This window comes from Telmatherina bonti (assembly GCF_933228915.1).
Source record: "Telmatherina bonti genome assembly, chromosome: 5".
In the NCBI taxonomy this organism is placed as follows: Eukaryota; Metazoa; Chordata; class Actinopteri; order Atheriniformes; family Telmatherinidae; genus Telmatherina; species Telmatherina bonti.
Window position 1 is genome coordinate 5,288,141 of NC_136623.1, and position 19,826 is coordinate 5,307,966.

Below are 19,826 nucleotides of genomic sequence, written 5' to 3' on the forward strand. Positions count from 1 at the left end.
AGCTAAACTAAAAAGGTAGGTCTTGAGCTTTTTTTTAAAAACATCAACAGTCTCTGCAGCCCTGAGGCCCTCAGGCAGGCTGTTCCATAGGCGAGGCCCGTAATACTGAAATGTGGCCTCGCCATATGTTTTGGTACAAACTTTAGGAAGAACTAAAAGGCCGGTACCTGAGGACCTCAGGGTCCGCGAGGGTTCATACCTTAAAAACAGATCAGATAAATAAGAAGGCCCAAGACCATTAAGACATTTATAAACCACTAAAAGAACCTTAAAATCAATCCTGAATTGCACGGGGAGCCAATGCAGCGACTTTAAAACTGGTGTAATGTGTTCCCGCCCCCTGGTCCTTGTCAGAACTCGTGCCGCCGAGTTCTGCAGTAGTTGTAAACTAGAAATACTCTTTTTGGGAAGACCAGAGAGCAGGGCATTACAGTAGTCCAGTCTACTAGAAATAAAAGCATGCATTAGTACCTCCATGCTGGCAAGAGAGAGAAATGGGCGGACTCTGGCGATGTTTTTGAGATGATAAAATCCTGTCTTTGTAACATTTCTGATATGTTGAATAAAATTCAGCTCAGAGTCAAAAATAACACCCAGATTTCGTACACACTGGGAGGATTTAAAACTCTGCAGTTTGCATGAAATGATCTCTCTCTTGTCTTCAGGACCGATGATTAAAACTTCAGTCTTGTCCTGGTTGAGCTGTAAGAAGTTCTCTGCCATCCATGACTTTATATCTAAAATACAGTTTAAAAGGGTGTTAACTGGCTCCAGGTCATCAGGAGACACGGCGATGTAAAGCTGTGTATCATCAGCATAGCTGTGGAAATCAATGCCGTGTCTCCTGATGATGTCCCCAAGTGGCAACATATACAGGTTAAAAAGTAGTGGGCCTAAAATTGATCCTTGGGGAACCCCACATTTTATTTTATGGGTCTTTGAGGAGCATGTATCCATACTTATAAAAAACTGTCGATCTGTGAGATAGGAGTAAAACCATTTTAAAACAGTACCTGAGAGGCCCACCAGACATCTGAGTCTGTTTAATAAAATCTGGTGGTCTACTGTATCGAAAGCGGCACTGAGATCCAGCAGCACCAGGACAGAAAGTTTTTGTGCATCCAGATTGCCTCTTAGATCGTTCACAATCTTTAAAAGGGCCGTCTCAGTACTGTGGTTTGTCCTAAAACCAGACTGACATTTTTCTAAGATATTATTCCTGTTTAAAAACTCATTTAGCTGAATAAAAACAACTTTTTCTATCATTTTACTAAGAAACGGCAAGTTGGATACAGGTCTGTAGTTATCAAGAATGTTGGGATCCAGATTACTCTTCTTCAGAAGTGGCTTCACCACCGCTGTTTTAAAGGCGGTGGGGAAGACACCCGTCTGAAGAGAGGAATTTATGATAAGTAAAAACTCAGACTCAAAGAAGCCATAAAATTTTATTGTGTTATTATAGATTCTTAGGTGATCACGCAGGATTTCATAGTGCACTACAAGTTTAGTTTTTCTCCATCGTCTTTCTGCTCTCCTGCAAGGAAACATCATGGAAACGTCAGGTCTGCACGGAAACGTCACATCTGCACGGAAATGTGATGCAAACGTCACATCTGCATGGAAACATCATGGAAACGTCATGGACACGTTACGACTGTAGGGAAAAATCACAGAAACGTCACGTCTGCATGGAAACGTAATGGAAACGTCATGGAAAAGTCATGGAAACGTCACGGAAATGTCATGGAAACGTCACGGAAACGTCACGGAAACATCACGGAAACATCATCACGGAAACATCACGTCTGCATGCTTACTGGAATCAGCTTCATTGGATGCATGATCTGTAGTTCATATTCTTCTGGGAATAAAATACAACTGATGAGATTGTAAATGTTTGCATTCTGGTGTCTCGGCTGCTTTGCAACAGGGGATAAAAGGTGTTTTTATTCAGCAGGTGGGAATAATCCAATCATCCCAAACAGAAAACATGTCAGGATGGACAGGTGCTGCAGCACAAATAACCAAACCCATCACCATACCAAAAATAATCCCCAAAGATATGTAATTTGTGCTTTTAAATCTACTCACACACTTTCATTTACATGTCAACATGCTGGAGAGTAGAGCTGCCCATCAGCGGGCGCTTTGTAAACAGTTACTCATTACTCACTACCAGAAAACAGAAACCACAAGGGCCAAGAGGGTGGGGGGTAGGGGGGCGCATGGAGAGTTGCATGCAAAACAACAGTTCATGCATCTGCTGCAGTTTTACAAAAATAAATAAATAAATAAATAATAGTAGAGGATGCAGATGTCTGCAGGCAGCTCGTTTCCATTTAAATGCTTTACAATATCAAGGTTACGAAATTTAGCAAAACCTTTAATAGACTCTCAAAAACAAACCAGGAGGGAGGGGTGATGTGGGGGGGGGGGGGGGGGATACATTCCTTCATTAGCCGTTTCTCTGCCTAGCATGCTGTCTGCAGGGAAGCAGCGTTTGGATTTGTCGGTGCCACATGTCAGTGCTTTTCCGTTAATCAGCCTCCTGAAGGCGGAGCCGCCCGGCCGCTAACGGGCCTGCATGCACAGCGAATGCTAAAGGTGCTACGGCTAGCATTCCCCAGACAATTTCCTCCCTGCCCGCAGAAGTCATAGGAAACGCTCAGAAAGATCACGCCTGGGGAGGACATTCTCTGGAGACATTTTTAAAATGGTTGCATTAAAAACCCGTCCTTATGCTGCGTTGCCTTTAGGTTTAGCTTCATATGAAACTGTACATTTACTGAAAATGCCATTTTCTCCTGCTGTAACCGTAGATGGTAGTGTACATGCTCAGGCTGTGGACTAGCAGCAGACCAGACCCACTTCCCAACCTCCGGTAGGAAGTGAGCAGACCTGCTGACCGTGAAGTTCTGAAGTGAGCCGTTGCCTCCTGATGTAGCACCTTTAGCATCCGCATTAACAAAGAACAAAGACAGTAAACGTGTCGCTCAGTCCACGAGAGGTCATCCTGCGTGGTGGCAGCTGTTGCTCAGGGGCCAAATGGCCTGGAAGACTGGTACTCGCTGGGCACTTTGGGCTTGATGCCCTTGCTGTTGTAATAGTCAACCACCTGGTTGGGCACTTCTGCTAGCACGCTCTTAGCCAGAGCAGCTGGAGAGGCCTGAGGAGAGAAACAAGACGTCTGAATCCCCTCCGTTTCATTGCCGGATAAGAGTTTCCATCCATTGTAGTATTATTTAGGATGGTGTCGTATTTTTAGGATGGTGTAATATTTTTAGGATGGTGTAGTATTATTTGGGATGGTGTAGTATTTTTAGGATGATATAATATTATTGAGGATGGTGTCGTTTATTTAGGATGGTGTCGTATTATTTAGGATGGTGTAGTATTTATAGGATGATGTCATATTATTTAGGATGGTGTCGTATTATTTAGGATGGTGTATTATTTAGGATTGTGTTGTATTATTTAGGATGGTGTAGTATTATTTAGGATGGTGTAGTATTTTTAGGACGGTGTCGTATTATTTAGGATGGTGTAGTATTATTTCGGATGGAGTAGTATTTATAGGATGATGTCGTATTATTTAGGATGGTGTAGTATTATTGAGGATGGTGTAGTATTTTTAGGATGGTGTAGTATTTTTAAGATGATGTAGTATTATTTAGGATGGTGTCGTTTTATTTAGGATGGTGTATCATTTAGGATGGTGTAGTATTTATTGGATGATGTCGTATTATTGAGGATGGTGTAGTATTATTGAAGATGGTGTAGTATTTATAGGATGATGTCGTATTATTGAGGATGGTGTAGTATTTAGAGGATGGTGTCGTATTATTTCGGATGGTGTAGTATTTATTGGATGATGTAGTATTTAGGATGGTGTAGTATTATTGAGGATGGTGTAGTATTTTTAGGATGGTGTAGTATTATTTAGGATGGTGTCGTATTATTTAGGATGGTGTAGTATTTATAGGATGGTGTAGAATTTATAGGATGGTGTCGTATTATTTAGGATGGTTTAGTATTTTTAGGATGATGTAGTATTATTTAGGATGGTGTCGTATTATTTAGGATGGTGTAGTATTATTTAGGATGGTGTCGTATTTATAGGATGTAGTAGTATTATTGAGTATGGTGTAGTATTTTTAGGATGATGTAGTATTATTTAGGATGGCGTAGTATTTAGAGGATGGTGTAGTATTCTTTAGGATGGTGTAGTATTTATAGGATGATGTCGTCTTATTTAGGATGTTGTAGTATTATTGAGGATGGTGTAGTATTTTTAGGATTGTGTAGTATTTTTAGGATGATGTAGTATTATTTAGGATGGTGTAGTATTTAGGATGGTGTAGTATTTATAGGATGATGTAGTATTTAGGGTGGTGTTGTATTATTTAGGATAGTGTTGTATTATTTAGGATGGTGTAGTATTTTTAGGATGGTGTCATATTATTTAGGATGGTGTCGTATTATTTAGGATTATTTAGGATGGTGTCGTATTATTTAGGATGGTGTAGTATTTTTAGGATGGTGTCGTATTATTTGGGATGGTGTAGTATTATTTAGGATGGTGTAGTATTTATAGGATGATGTCGTATTATTTAGGATGGTGTAGTATTATTGAGGATGGTGTAGTATTTTTAGGATGGTGTAGTACTTTTAGGATGGTGTAGTACTTTTAGGATGATGTAGTATTATTTAGGATGGTGTCGTATTATTTAGGATGATGTAGTATTATTGAGGATGGTGTAGTATTTATAGGATGATGTCGTATTATTTAGGATGGTGTAGTATTTTTTGGATGGTGTAGTATTATTTAGCATGGTGTTATACTATTTAGGATGGTGTAGTATTTATAGGATGGTGTAGTATTATTTAGGATGGTGTCGTATTTTTTAGGATGGTGTCGTATTATTTAGGATGGTGTCGTATTATTTAGGATGGTGTCGTATTATTTAGGATGGTGTAGTATTATTTAGGACGGTGTCGTATTATTTAGGATGGTGTCGTATTAGTTAGGATGGTGTCGTATTATTTAGGATGGTGTTGTATTATTTAGGATGGTGTAGTATTTAGGATGGTGTAGTATTTTTAGGATGGTGTAGTATTTATAGGATGATGTCTTATCATTTATGATGGTGTAGTATTTATAGGATGGTGTAGTATTTAGGATGGTGTAGTATTTTTAGGATGGTGTAGTATTTATAGGATGATGTCTTATCATTTATGATGGTGTAGTATTTATAGGATGGTGTAGTATTTATAGGATGGTGTAGTATTTATAGGATGATGTAGTATTATTTAGGATGGTGTAGTATTTAGGATGGTGTAGTATTTATAGGATGATGTAGTATTTAGGGTGGTGTTGTATTATTTAGGATAGTGTTGTATTATTTAGGATGGTGTAGTATTTTTAGGATGGTGTCATATTATTTAGGATGGTGTCGTATTATTTAGGATTATTTAGGATGGTGTCGTATTATTTAGGATGGTGTAGTATTTTTAGGATGGTGTCGTATTATTTGGGATGGTGTAGTATTATTTAGGATGGTGTAGTATTTATAGGATGATGTCGTATTATTTAGGATGGTGTAGTATTATTGAGGATGGTGTAGTATTTTTAGGATGGTGTAGTACTTTTAGGATGGTGTAGTACTTTTAGGATGATGTAGTATTATTTAGGATGGTGTCGTATTATTTAGGATGATGTAGTATTATTGAGGATGGTGTAGTATTTATAGGATGATGTCGTATTATTTAGGATGGTGTAGTATTTTTTGGATGGTGTAGTATTATTTAGCATGGTGTTATACTATTTAGGATGGTGTAGTATTTATAGGATGGTGTAGTATTATTTAGGATGGTGTCGTATTTTTTAGGATGGTGTCGTATTATTTAGGATGGTGTCGTATTATTTAGGATGGTGTCGTATTATTTAGGATGGTGTAGTATTATTTAGGACGGTGTCGTATTATTTAGGATGGTGTCGTATTAGTTAGGATGGTGTCGTATTATTTAGGATGGTGTTGTATTATTTAGGATGGTGTAGTATTTAGGATGGTGTAGTATTTTTAGGATGGTGTAGTATTTATAGGATGATGTCTTATCATTTATGATGGTGTAGTATTTATAGGATGGTGTAGTATTTAGGATGGTGTAGTATTTTTAGGATGGTGTAGTATTTATAGGATGATGTCTTATCATTTATGATGGTGTAGTATTTATAGGATGGTGTAGTATTTATAGGATGGTGTAGTATTTATAGGATGATGTCGTATTATTTAGGATGGTGTAGTATTATTGAGGATGGTGTAGTATTTAGAGGATGGTGTAGTATTTTTTAGGATGGTGTAGTATTTATAGGATGATGTCGTATTATTTAGGATGGTGTAGTATTTTTAGGATGGTGTAGTATTATTTAGGATGGTGTAGTATTTATAGGATGATGTCGTATTATTTAGGATGGTGTAGTAATATTGAGGATGGTGTAGTATTTATAGGACGATGTATTATTTAGGATGGTGTCGTATTATTTAGGATGATATAGTATTATTGAGGATGGTGTAGTATTTTTAGGATGGTGTCGTATTTTTACAATGGTGTAGTAGTATTTATAGGATGATGTCGTATTATTTAGGATGGTGTAGTATTTATAGGATGATGTCATTATGTAGGATGGTGTAGTATTGAGAATGGTGTAGTATTGAGGATGGTGTAGTATTATTTATGTTGGTGTAGTGTTTATTGGATGATGTAGTATTTAGGATGGTGTAGTATTATTGAGGATGGTGTAGTAATTTTAGGATGGTGTAGTATTATTTAGGATGGTGTCGTATTATTTAGGATGGTGTAGTATTTATAGGATGGTGTAGAATTTATAGGATGGTGTCGTATTATTTAGGATGGTTTAGTATTTTTAGGATGATGTAGTATTATTTAGGATGGTGTCGTATTATTTAGGATGGTGTAGTATTATTTAGGATGGTGTAGTATTTATAGGATGGTGTAGTATTTTTAGGATGGTGTCGTATTATTTAGGATGGTGTCGTATTATTTAGGATGGTGTCGTATTATTTAGGATGGTGTAGTATTTATAGGATGGTGTAGCATTATTGAGGATGGTGTAGTATTTTTAGGATGGTGTAGTATTTTTAGGATGATGTAGTATTATTTAGGATGGCGTAGTATTTAGAGGATGGTGTAGTATTCTTTAGGATGGTGTAGTATTTATAGGATGATGTCGTCTTATTTAGGATGTTGTAGTATTATTGAGGATGGTGTAGTATTTTTAGGATTGTGTAGTATTTTTAGGATGATGTAGTATTATTAAGGATGGTGTAGTATTATTTAGGATGGTGTAGTATTTATAGGATGATGTAGTATTTAGGGTGGTGTTGTATTATTTAGGATAGTGTTGTATTATTTAGGATGGTGTAGTATGTTTAGGATGGTGTCGTATTATTTAGGATGGTGTCGTATTATTTAGGATGGTGACGTATTATTTAGGATGGTGTAGTATTTTTAGGATGGTGTCGTATTATTTGGGATGGTGTAGTATTATTTAGGATGCTGTAGTATTTATAGGATGATGTCGTATTATTTAGGATGGTGTAGTATTATTGAGGATGGTGTAGTATTTTTGGGATGGTGTAGTACTTTTAGGATGATTTAGTATTATTTAGGATGGTGTCGTATTATTTAGGATGGGGTTGTATTATTTAGGATGGTGTAGTATTTATAGGATGATGTATTATTTAGGATGATGTAGTATTATTGAGGATGGTGAAGTATTTATAGGATGATGTCGTATTATTTAGGATGGTGTAGTATTTTTTGGATGGTGTAGTATTATTTAGCATGGTGTTATACTATTTAGGATGGGGTTGTATTATTTAGGATGGTGTAGTATTTATAGGATGGTGTAGTATTATTTAGGATGGTGTAGTATTATTTAGGATGGTGTAGTATTTTTTAGGATGGTGTAGTATTATTTAGGACGGTGTCGTATTATTTAGGATGGTGTCGTATTATTTAGGATGGTGTAGTATTTTTAGGATGGTGTAGTATTTATAGGATGATGTCTCATCATTTATGATGGTGTAGTATTTATAGGATGGTGTAGTATTTATAGGATGATGTCGTATTATTTAGGATGGTGTAGTATTATTGAGGATGGTGTAGTATTTAGAGGATGGTGTAGTATTATTTAGGATGGTGTAGTATTTATAGGATGATGTCGTATTATTTAGGATGGTGTAGTATTTTTAGGATGGTGTAGTATTATTTAGGATGGTGTAGTATTTATAGGATGATGTCGTATTATTTAGGATGGTGTAGTATTATTAAGGATGGTGTAGTAATATTGAGGATGGTGTATTTTTGGGATGGTGTAGTATTTATAGGATGATGTCGTATTATTTAGGATGGTGTAGTAATATTGAGGATGGTGTAGTATTTTTAGGATGATGTAGTATTTAGGATGGTGTATTATTTAGGATTGTGTTGTATTATTTAGGATGGTGTAGTATTATTTAGGATGGTGTAGTATTTTTAGGGCGGTGTCGTATTATTTAGGATGGTGTAGTATTATTTCGGATGGAGTAGTATTTATAGGATGATGTCGTATTATTTAGGATGGTGTAGTATTTTTAGGATGGTGTAGTATTTTTAGGATGGTGTAGTATTTTTAAGATGATGTAGTATTATTTAGGATGGTGTCGTTTTATTTAGGATGGTGTATCATTTAGGATGGTGTAGTATTTATTGGATGATGTCGTATTATTGAGGATGGTGTAGTATTATTGAAGATGGTGTAGTATTTATAGGATGATGTCGTATTATTGAGGATGGTGTAGTATTTAGAGGATGGTGTCGTATTATTTCGGATGGTGTAGTATTTATTGGATGATGTAGTATTTAGGATGGTGTAGTATTATTGAGGATGGTGTAGTATTTTTAGGATGGTGTAGTATTATTTAGGATGGTGTCGTATTATTTAGGATGGTGTAGTATTTATAGGATGGTGTAGAATTTATAGGATGGTGTCGTATTATTTAGGATGGTTTAGTTTTTTTAGGATGATGTAGTATTATTTAGGATGGTGTCGTATTATTTAGGATGGTGTAGTATTATTTAGGATGGTGTAGTATTATTTAGGATGGTGTAGTATTTTTAGGATGGTGTCGTATTATTTAGGATGGTGTCGTATTATTTAGGATGGTGTAGTATTTATAGGATGGTGTAGTATTATTGAGTATGGTGTAGTATTTTTAGGATGATGTAGTATTATTTAGGATGGCGTAGTATTTAGAGGATGGTGTAGTATTCTTTAGGATGGTGTAGTATTTATAGGATGATGTCGTCTTATTTAGGATGTTGTAGTATTTTTAGGATGATGTAGTATTATTAAGGATGGTGTAGTATTATTTAGGATGGTGTAGTATTTATAGGATGATGTAGTATTTAGGGTGGTGTTGTATTATTTAGGATAGTGTTGTATTATTTAGGATGGTGTAGTATTTTTAGGATGGTGTCATATTATTTAGGATGGTGTCGTATTATTTAGGATGGTGTCGTATTATTTAGGATGGTGTAGTATTTTTAGGATGGTGTCGTATTATTTGGGATGGTGTAGTATTATTTAGGATGGTGTAGTATTTATAGGACGATGTCGTATTATTTAGGATGGTGTAGTATTATTGAGGATGGTGTAGTATTTTTAGGATGGTGTAGTACTTTTAGGATGGTGTAGTACTTTTAGGATGATGTAGTATTATTTAGGATGGTGTCGTATTATTTAGGATGATGTAGTATTATTGAGGATGGTGTAGTATTTATAGGATGATGTCGTATTATTTAGGATGGTGTAGTATTTTTTGGATGGTGTAGTATTATTTAGCATGGTGTTATACTATTTAGGATGGTGTAGTATTTATAGGATTGTGTAGTATTATTTAGGATGGTGTAGTATTTTTTAGGATGGTGTCGTCTTTTTTAGGATGGTGTCGTATTATTTAGGATGGTGTCGTATTATTTAGGATGGTGTAGTATTATTTAGGACGGTGTCGTATTATTTAGGATGGTGTCGTATTAGTTAGGATGGTGTCGTATTATTTAGGATGGTGTTGTATTATTTAGGATGGTGTAGTATTTAGGATGGTGTAGTATTTTTAGGATGGTGTAGTATTTATAGGATGATGTCTTATCATTTATGATGGTGTAGTATTTATAGGATGGTGTAGTATTTATAGGATGATGTCGTATTATTTAAGATGGTGTAGTATTATTGAGGATGGTGTAGTATTTAGAGGATGGTGTAGTATTTTTTAGGATGGTGTAGTATTTATAGGATGATGTCGTATTATTTAGGATGGTGTAGTATTTTTAGGATGGTGTAGTATTATTTAGGATGGTGTAGTATTTATAGGATGATGTCGTATTATTTAGGATGGTGTAGTATTATTTAGGATGATATAGTATTATTGAGGATGGTGTAGTATTTTTAGGATGATGTCATATTATGTAGGATGGTGTAGTATTGAGAATGGTGTAGTATTGAGGATGGTGTAGTATTATTTATGTTGGTGTAGTGTTTATTGGATGATGTAGTATTTAGGATGGTGTAGTATTATTGAGGATGGTGTAGTAATTTTAGGATGGTGTAGTATTATTTAGGATGGTGTCGTATTATTTAGGATGGTGTAGTATTTATAGGATGGTGTAGAATTTATAGGATGGTGTCGTATTATTTAGGATGGTTTAGTATTTTTAGGATGATGTAGTATTATTTAGGATGGTGTCGTATTATTTAGGATGGTGTAGTATTTATAGGATGGTGTAGTATTTTTAGGATGGTGTCGTATTATTTAGGATGGTGTCGTATTATTTAGGATGGTGTAGTATTTATAGGATGGTGTAGCATTATTGAAGATGGTGTAGTATTTTTAGGATGGTGTAGTATTTTTAGGATGATGCAGTATTATTTAGGATGGCGTAGTATTTAGAGGATGGTGTAGTATTCTTTAGGATGGTGTAGTATTTATAGGATGATGTCGTCTTATTTAGGATGTTGTAGTATTATTGAGGATGGTGTAGTATTTTTAGGATTGTGTAGTATTTTTAGGATGATGTAGTATTATTAAGGATGGTGTAGTATTATTTAGGATGGTGTAGTATTTATAGGATGATGTAGTATTTAGGGTGGTGTATTATTTAGGATAGTGTTGTATTATTTAGGATGGTGTAGTATGTTTAGGATGGTGTCATATTATTTAGGATGGTGTCGTATTATTTGGGATGGTGTAGTATTATTTGGATGCTGTAGTATTTATAGGATGATGTCGTATTATTTAGGATGGTGTAGTATTATTGAGGATGGTGTAGTATTTTTGGGATGGTGTAGTACTTTTAGGATGATGTAGTATTATTTAGGATGGTGTAGTATTATTTAGGATGGGGTTGTATTATTTAGGATGGTGTAGTATTTGTAGGATGATGTATTATTTAGGATGATGTAGTATTATTGAGGATGGTGTAGTATTTATAGGACGATGTCGTATTATTTAGGATGGTGTAGTATTTTTTGGAGGGTGTAGTATTATTTAGCATGGTGTTATACTATTTAGGATGGGGTTGTATTATTTAGGATGGTGTAGTATTTATAGGATGGTGTAGTATTATTTAGGATGGTGTAGTATTATTTAGGATGGTGTAGTATTTTTTAGGATGGTGTCGTATTATTTAGGATGGTGTAGTATTATTTAGGACGGTGTCGTATTATTTAGGACGGTGTCGTATTATTTAGGATGGTGTCGTATTATTTAGGATGGTGTAGTATTATTTAGGACGGTGTCGTATTATTTAGGATGGTGTCGTATTATTTAGGATGCTGTAGTATTTTTAGGATGGTGTAGTATTTATAGGATGATGTCTTATCATTTATGATGGTGTAGTATTTATAGGATGGTGTAGTATTTATAGGATGATGTCGTATTATTTAGGATGGTGTAGTATTATTGAGGATGGTGTAGTATTTAGAGGATGGTGTAGTATTATTTAGGATGGTGTAGTATTTATAGGATGATGTCGTATTATTTAGGATGGTGTAGTATTTTTAGGATGGTGTAGTATTATTTAGGATGGTGTAGTATTTATAGGATGATGTCGTATTATTTAGGATGGTGTAGTATTATTAAGGATGGTGTAGTAATATTGAGGATGGTGTATTTTTGGGATGGTGTAGTATTTATAGGATGATGTCGTATTATTTAGGATGGTGTAGTAATATTGAGGATGGTGTAGTATTTTTAGGATGATGTAGTATTATTTAGGACAGTGTCTTATTATTTAGGATGGTGTTTTATTTAGGATGGTGTAGTATTTATAGGATGATGTCGTATTATTTAGGATGGTGTAGTATTTTTAGGATGATGTAGTATTTTTAGGATGATGTAGTAATTATAGGATGGTGCAGTATTATTTAGGATGGTGTAGTATTTATTGGATGATGTAGTATTTAGGAAGGTGTTGTATTTTTTAGGATAGTGTTGTATTATTTAGGATGGTGTAGTATTTATAGGAAGATGTATTATTTAGGATGGTGTAGTATTCATAGGATGATGTCGTATTATTTAGGATGGTGTCGTATTATTCAGTATGGTGTTGTATTATTTAGGATGGTGTAGTATTATTTAGGATGGTGTTGTATTATTTAGGATGGTGTAGTATTATTTAGGATGGTGTCGTATTATTTGGGATGGTGTCGTGTTATTTAGGATGGTGTTGTATTATTTAGGATGGTGTAGTATTTATAGGATGATGTATTTTTTAGGATGGTGTAGTATTCTTAGGATGATGTCGTATTATTTAGGATGATGTTGTATTATTTAGGATGGTGTAGTATTTTTAGGATGGTGTCGTATTTTTACAATGGTGTAGTATTTATGGGATGGTGTAGTATTTTTAGGATGGTGTCGTATTATTTAGGATGGTGTCGTATTATTTAGGATGGTGTAGTATTATTTAGGATGGTGTAGTATTTTTAGGACGGTGTAGTATTATTTAGGACGGTGTAGTATTCATAGGTTGATGTCGTATTATTTAGGATGATGTAGTATTATTTAGGATGATGTCGTATTATTTAGGATGGTATTGTATTACTTAGCATGGTGTAGTATTATTTTGGATGGTGTCGTATTATTTAGGATGGTGTAGTATTATTTAGGACGGTGTAGTATTATGTAGGACGGTGTCGTATTATTTAGGACGGTGTCGTATTATTTAGGATGGTGTCGTATTATTTAGGATGGTGTAGTATTTATAGGATGATGTCTTATCATTTATGATGGTGTAGTATTTATAAGATGGTGTAGTATTTATAGGATGATGTCGTATTATTTAGGATGGTGTAGTATTATTGAGGATGGTGTAGTATTTAGAGTATGGTGTAGTATTTATAGGATGATGTCGTATTATTTAGGATGGTGTAGTATTATTTAGGATGGTGTAGTAATATTGAGGATGGTGTAGTATTTTTGGGATGGTGTAGTATTATTTAGGATGGTGTAGTATTTATAGGATGATGTCGTTTTATTTAGGATGGTGTAGTATTATTGAGGATGGTGTAGTATTTTTAGGATGGTGTAGTACTTTTAGGATGGTGTAGTACTTTTAGGATGATGTAGTATTATTTAGGATGGTGTCGTATTATTTAGCATGGTGTTATACTATTTAGGATGGTGTAGTATTTATAGGATGGTGTAGTATTATTTAGGATGGTGTAGTATTTTTTAGGATGGTGTAGTATTTTTTAGGATGGTGTCGTATTTTTTAGGATGGTGTCGTATTATTTAGGATGGTGTCGTATTATTTAGGATGGTGTCGTATTATTTAGGATGGTGTAGTATTATTTAGGACGGTGTCGTATTATTTAGGATGGTGTCGTATTAGTTAGGATGGTGTCGTATTATTTAGGATAGTGTTGTAGTATTTAGGATGGTGTAGTATTTAGGATGGTGTAGTATTTTTAGGATGGTGTAGTATTTATAGGATGATGTCTTATCATTTATGATGGTGTAGTATTTATAGGATGGTGTAGTATTTATAGGATGATGTCGTATTATTTAGGATGGTGTAGTATTATTGAGGATGGTGTAGTATTTAGAGGATGTTGTAGTATTTTTTAGGATGGTGTAGTATTTATAGGATGATGTCGTATTATTTAGGATGGTGTAGTATTTTTAGGATGGTGTAGTATTATTTAGGATGGTGTAGTATTTATAGGATGATGTCGTATTATTTAGGATGGTGTAGTATTATTGAGGATGGTGTAGTATTTAGAGGATGGTGTAGTATTTATAGGATGATGTCGTATTATTTAGGATGGTGTAGTATTATTTAGGATGGTGTAGTAATATTGAGGATGGTGTAGTATTTTTGGGATGGTGTAGTATTATTTAGGATGGTGTAGTATTTATAGGATGATGTCGTATTATTTAGGATGGTGTAGTATTATTGAGGATGGTGTAGTATTTTTAGGATGGTGTAGTACTTTTAGGATGGTGTAGTACTTTTAGGATGATGTAGTATTATTTAGGATGGTGTCGTATTATTTAGCATGGTGTTATACTATTTAGGATGGTGTAGTATTTATAGGATGGTGTAGTATTATTTAGGATGGTGTAGTATTTTTTAGGATGGTGTCGTATTTTTTAGGATGGTGTCGTATTATTTAGGATGGTGTCGTATTATTTAGGATGGTGTCGTATTATTTAGGATGGTGTAGTATTATTTAGGACGGTGTCGTATTATTTAGGATGGTGTCGTATTAGTTAGGATGGTGTCGTATTATTTAGGATGGTGTTGTATTATTTAGGATGGTGTAGTATTTAGGATGGTGTAGTATTTTTAGGATGGTGTAGTATTTATAGGATGATGTCTTATCATTTATGATGGTGTAGTATTTATAGGATGGTGTAGTATTTATAGGATGATGTCGTATTATTTAGGATGGTGTAGTATTATTGAGGATGGTGTAGTATTTAGAGGATGTTGTAGTATTTTTTAGGATGGTGTAGTATTTATAGGATGATGTCGTATTATTTAGGATGGTGTAGTATTTTTAGGATGGTGTAGTATTATTTAGGATGGTGTAGTATTTATAGGATGATGTCGTATTATTTAGGATGGTGTAGTAATATTGAGGATGGTGTAGTATTTATAGGACGATGTATTATTTAGGATGGTGTCGTATTATTTAGGATGATATAGTATTATTGAGGATGGTGTAGTATTTTTAGGATGGTGTCGTATTTTTACAATGGTGTAGTAGTATTTATAGGATGATGTCGTATTATTTAGGATGGTGTAGTATTTATAGGATGATGTCATATTATGTAGGATGGTGTAGTATTGAGAATGGTGTAGTATTGAGGATGGTGTAGTATTATTTATGTTGGTGTAGTGTTTATTGGATGATGTAGTATTTAGGATGGTGTAGTATTATTGAGGATGGTGTAGTAATTTTAGGATGGTGTAGTATTATTTAGGATGGTGTCGTATTATTTAGGATGGTGTAGTATTTATAGGATGGTGTAGAATTTATAGGATGGTGTCGTATTATTTAGGATGGTTTAGTATTTTTAGGATGATGTAGTATTATTTAGGATGGTGTCGTATTTTTAGGATGGTGTAGTATTTATAGGATGATGTCTTATCATTTATGATGGTGTAGTATTTATAGGATGGTGTAGTATTTATAGGATGATGTCGTATTATTTAGGATGGTGTAGTATTATTGAGGATGGTGTAGTATTTAGAGGATGGTGTAGTATTATTTAGGATGGTGTAGTATTTATAGGATGATGTCATATTATTTAGGATGGTGTAGTATTTTTAGGATGGTGTAGTATTATTTAGGATGGTGTAGTATTTATAGGATGATGTCGTATTATTTAGGATGGTGTAGTATTATTAAGGGTGGTGTAGTAATATTGAGGATGGTGTATTTTTGGGATGGTGTAGTATTTATAGGATGATGTCGTATTATTTAGGATGGTGTAGTAATATTGAGGATGGTGTAGTATTTTTAGGATGATGTAGTATTATTTAGGACAGTGTCTTATTATTTAGGATGGTGTTTTATTTAGGATGGTGTAGTATTTATAGGATGATGTCGTATTATTTAGGATGGTGTAGTATTTTTAGGATGATGTAGTATTTTTAGGATGATGTAGTAATTATAGGATGGTGCAGTATTATTTAGGATGGTGTAGTATTTATTGGATGATGTAGTATTTAGGAAGGCGTTGTATTTTTTAGGATAGTGTTGTATTATTTAGGATGGTGTAGTATTTATAGGAAGATGTATTATTTAGGATGGTGTAGTATTCATAGGATGATGTCGTATTATTTAGGATGGTGTCGTATTATTCAGGATGGTGTTGTATTATTTAGGATGGTGTAGTATTATTTAGGATGGTGTTGTATTATTTAGGATGGTGTAGTATTATTTAGGATGGTGTCGTATTATTTGGGATGGTGTCGTGTTATTTAGGATGGTGTTGTATTATTTAGGATGGTGTAGTATTTATAGGATGATGTATTTTTTAGGATGGTGTAGTATTCTTAGGATGATGTATTTTTACAATGGTGTATTTATAGGATGGTGTAGTATTTTTAGGATGGTGTCGTATTATTTAGGATGGTGTCGTATTATTTAGGATGGTGTAGTATTATTTAGGATGGTGTAGTATTTTTAGGACGGTGTAGTATTATTTAGGACGGTGTAGTATTCATAGGTTGATGTCGTATTATTTAGGATGATGTAGTATTATTTAGGATGATGTCGTATTATTTAGGATGGTATTGTATTATTTAGCATGGTGTAGTATTATTTTGGATGGTGTCGTATTATTTAGGATGGTGTAGTATTATTTAGGACGGTGTAGTATTATGTAGGACGGTGTCGTATTATTTAGGACGGTGTCGTATTATTTAGGATGGTGTCGTATTATTTAGGATGGTGTAGTATTTATAGGATGATGTCTTATCATTTATGATGGTGTAGTATTTATAGGATGGTGTAGTATTTATAGGATGATGTCGTATTATTTAGGATGGTGTAGTATTATTGAGGATGGTGTAGTATTTAGAGGATGGTGTAGTATTTATAGGATGATGTCATATTATTTAGGATGGTGTAGTAATATTGAGGATGGTGTAGTATTTTTGGGATGGTGTAGTATTATTTAGGATGGTGTAGTATTTATAGGATGATGTCGTATTATTTAGGATGGTGTAGTATTATTGAGGATGGTGTAGTATTTTTAGGATGGTGTAGTACTTTTAGGATGGTGTAGTACTTTTAGGATGATGTAGTATTATTTAGGATGGTGTCGTATTATTTAGCATGGTGTTATACTATTTAGGATGGTGTAGTATTTATAGGATGGTGTAGTATTATTTAGGATGGTGTAGTATTTTTTAGGATGGTGTAGTATTTTTTAGGATGGTGTCGTATTTTTTAGGATGGTGTCGTATTATTTAGGATGGTGTCGTATTATTTAGGATGGTGTGGTATTATTTAGGATGGTGTAGTATTATTTAGGACGGTGTCGTATTATTTAGGATGGTGTCGTATTAGTTAGGATGGTGTCGTATTATTTAGGATGGTGTTGTATTATTTAGGATGGTGTAGTATTTAGGATGGTGTAGTATTTTTAGGATGGTGTAGTATTTATAGGATGATGTCTTATCATTTATGATGGTGTAGTATTTATAGGATGGTGTAGTATTTATAGGATGATGTCGTATTATTTAGGATGGTGTAGTATTATTGAGGATGGTGTAGTATTTAGAGGATGTTGTAGTATTTTTTAGGATGGTGTAGTATTTATAGGATGATGTCGTATTATTTAGGAGGGTGTAGTATTTTTAGGATGGTGTAGTATTATTTAGGATGGTGTAGTATTTATAGGATGATGTCGTATTATTTAGGATGGTGTAGTATTATTGAGGATGGTGTAGTATTTAGAGGATGGTGTAGTATTTATAGGATGATGTCGTATTATTTAGGATGGTGTAGTATTATTTAGGATGGTGTAGTAATAGTGAGGATGGTGTAGTATTTTTAGGATGGTGTAGTATTATTTAGGATGGTGTAGTATTTATAGGATGATGTCGTATTATTTAGGATGGTGTAGTATTATTGAGGATGGTGTAGTATTTTTAGGATGGTGTAGTACTTTTAGGATGGTGTAGTACTTTTAGGATGATGTAGTATTATTTAGGATGGTGTAGTATTTATAGGAAGATGTATTATTTAGGATGGTGTAGTATTCATAGGATGATGTCGTATTATTTAGGATGGTGTCGTATTATTCAGGATGGTGTTGTATTATTTAGGATGGTGTAGTATTATTTAGGATGGTGTTGTATTATTTAGGATGGTGTAGTATTATTTAGGATGGTGTCGTATTATTTGGGATGGTGTCGTGTTATTTAGGATGGTGTTGTATTATTTAGGATGGTGTAGTATTTATAGGATGATGTATTTTTTAGGATGGTGTAGTATTCTTAGGATGATGTATTTTTACAATGGTGTAGTATTTATAGGATGGTGTAGTATTTTTAGGATGGTGTCGTATTATTTAGGATGGTGTCGTATTATTTAGGATGGTGTAGTATTATTTAGGATGGTGTAGTATTTTTAGGACGGTGTAGTATTATTTAGGACGGTGTAGTATTCATAGGTTGATGTCGTATTATTTAGGATGATGTAGTATTATTTAGGATGATGTCGTATTATTTAGGATGGTATTGTATTATTTAGCATGGTGTAGTATTATTTTGGATGGTGTCGTATTATTTAGGATGGTGTAGTATTATTTAGGACGGTGTAGTATTATGTAGGACGGTGTCGTATTATTTAGGACGGTGTCGTATTATTTAGGATGGTGTCGTATTATTTAGGATGGTGTAGTATTTATAGGATGATGTCTTATCATTTATGATGGTGTAGTATTTATAGGATGGTGTAGTATTTATAGGATGATGTCGTATTATTTAGGATGGTGTAGTATTATTGAGGATGGTGTAGTATTTAGAGGATGGTGTAGTATTTATAGGATGATGTCATATTATTTAGGATGGTGTAGTATTATTTAGGATGGTGTAGTAATATTGAGGATGGTGTAGTATTTTTGGGATGGTGTAGTATTATTTAGGATGGTGTAGTATTTATAGGATGATGTCGTATTATTTAGGATGGTGTAGTATTATTGAGGATGGTGTAGTATTTTTAGGATGGTGTAGTACTTTTAGGATGGTGTAGTACTTTTAGGATGATGTAGTATTATTTAGGATGGTGTCGTATTATTTAGCATGGTGTTATACTATTTAGGATGGTGTAGTATTTATAGGATGGTGTAGTATTATTTAGGATGGTGTAGTATTTTTTAGGATGGTGTAGTATTTTTTAGGATGGTGTCGTATTTTTTAGGATGGTGTCGTATTATTTAGGATGGTGTCGTATTATTTAGGATGGTGTGGTATTATTTAGGATGGTGTAGTATTATTTAGGACGGTGTCGTATTATTTAGGATGGTGTCGTATTAGTTAGGATGGTGTCGTATTATTTAGGATGGTGTAGTATTTAGGATGGTGTAGTATTTTTAGGATGGTGTAGTATTTATAGGATGATGTCTTATCATTTATGATGGTGTAGTATTTATAGGATGGTGTAGTATTTATAGGATGATGTCGTATTATTTAGGATGGTGTAGTATTATTGAGGATGGTGTAGTATTTAGAGGATGTTG

General features: G+C 34.1%; 1 protein-coding gene across 1 annotated transcript in view; it reads right to left on the minus strand.

The window, feature by feature from the left end:
- Window positions 1–3,034: 3,034 nt before the first annotated feature.
- Window positions 3,035–19,826, minus strand: part of cpne4a (copine IVa) — a gene marked incomplete at both ends in the record, with an annotated part of 143,964 nt that continues 127,172 nt past the window's right edge. Inside the window, one exon of the mRNA XM_079240538.1 lies at window positions 3,035–3,166. Within this exon, the coding sequence (XP_079096664.1) occupies window positions 3,035–3,166 (132 nt within the window). The remainder of the gene's footprint in view (window positions 3,167–19,826) is intronic.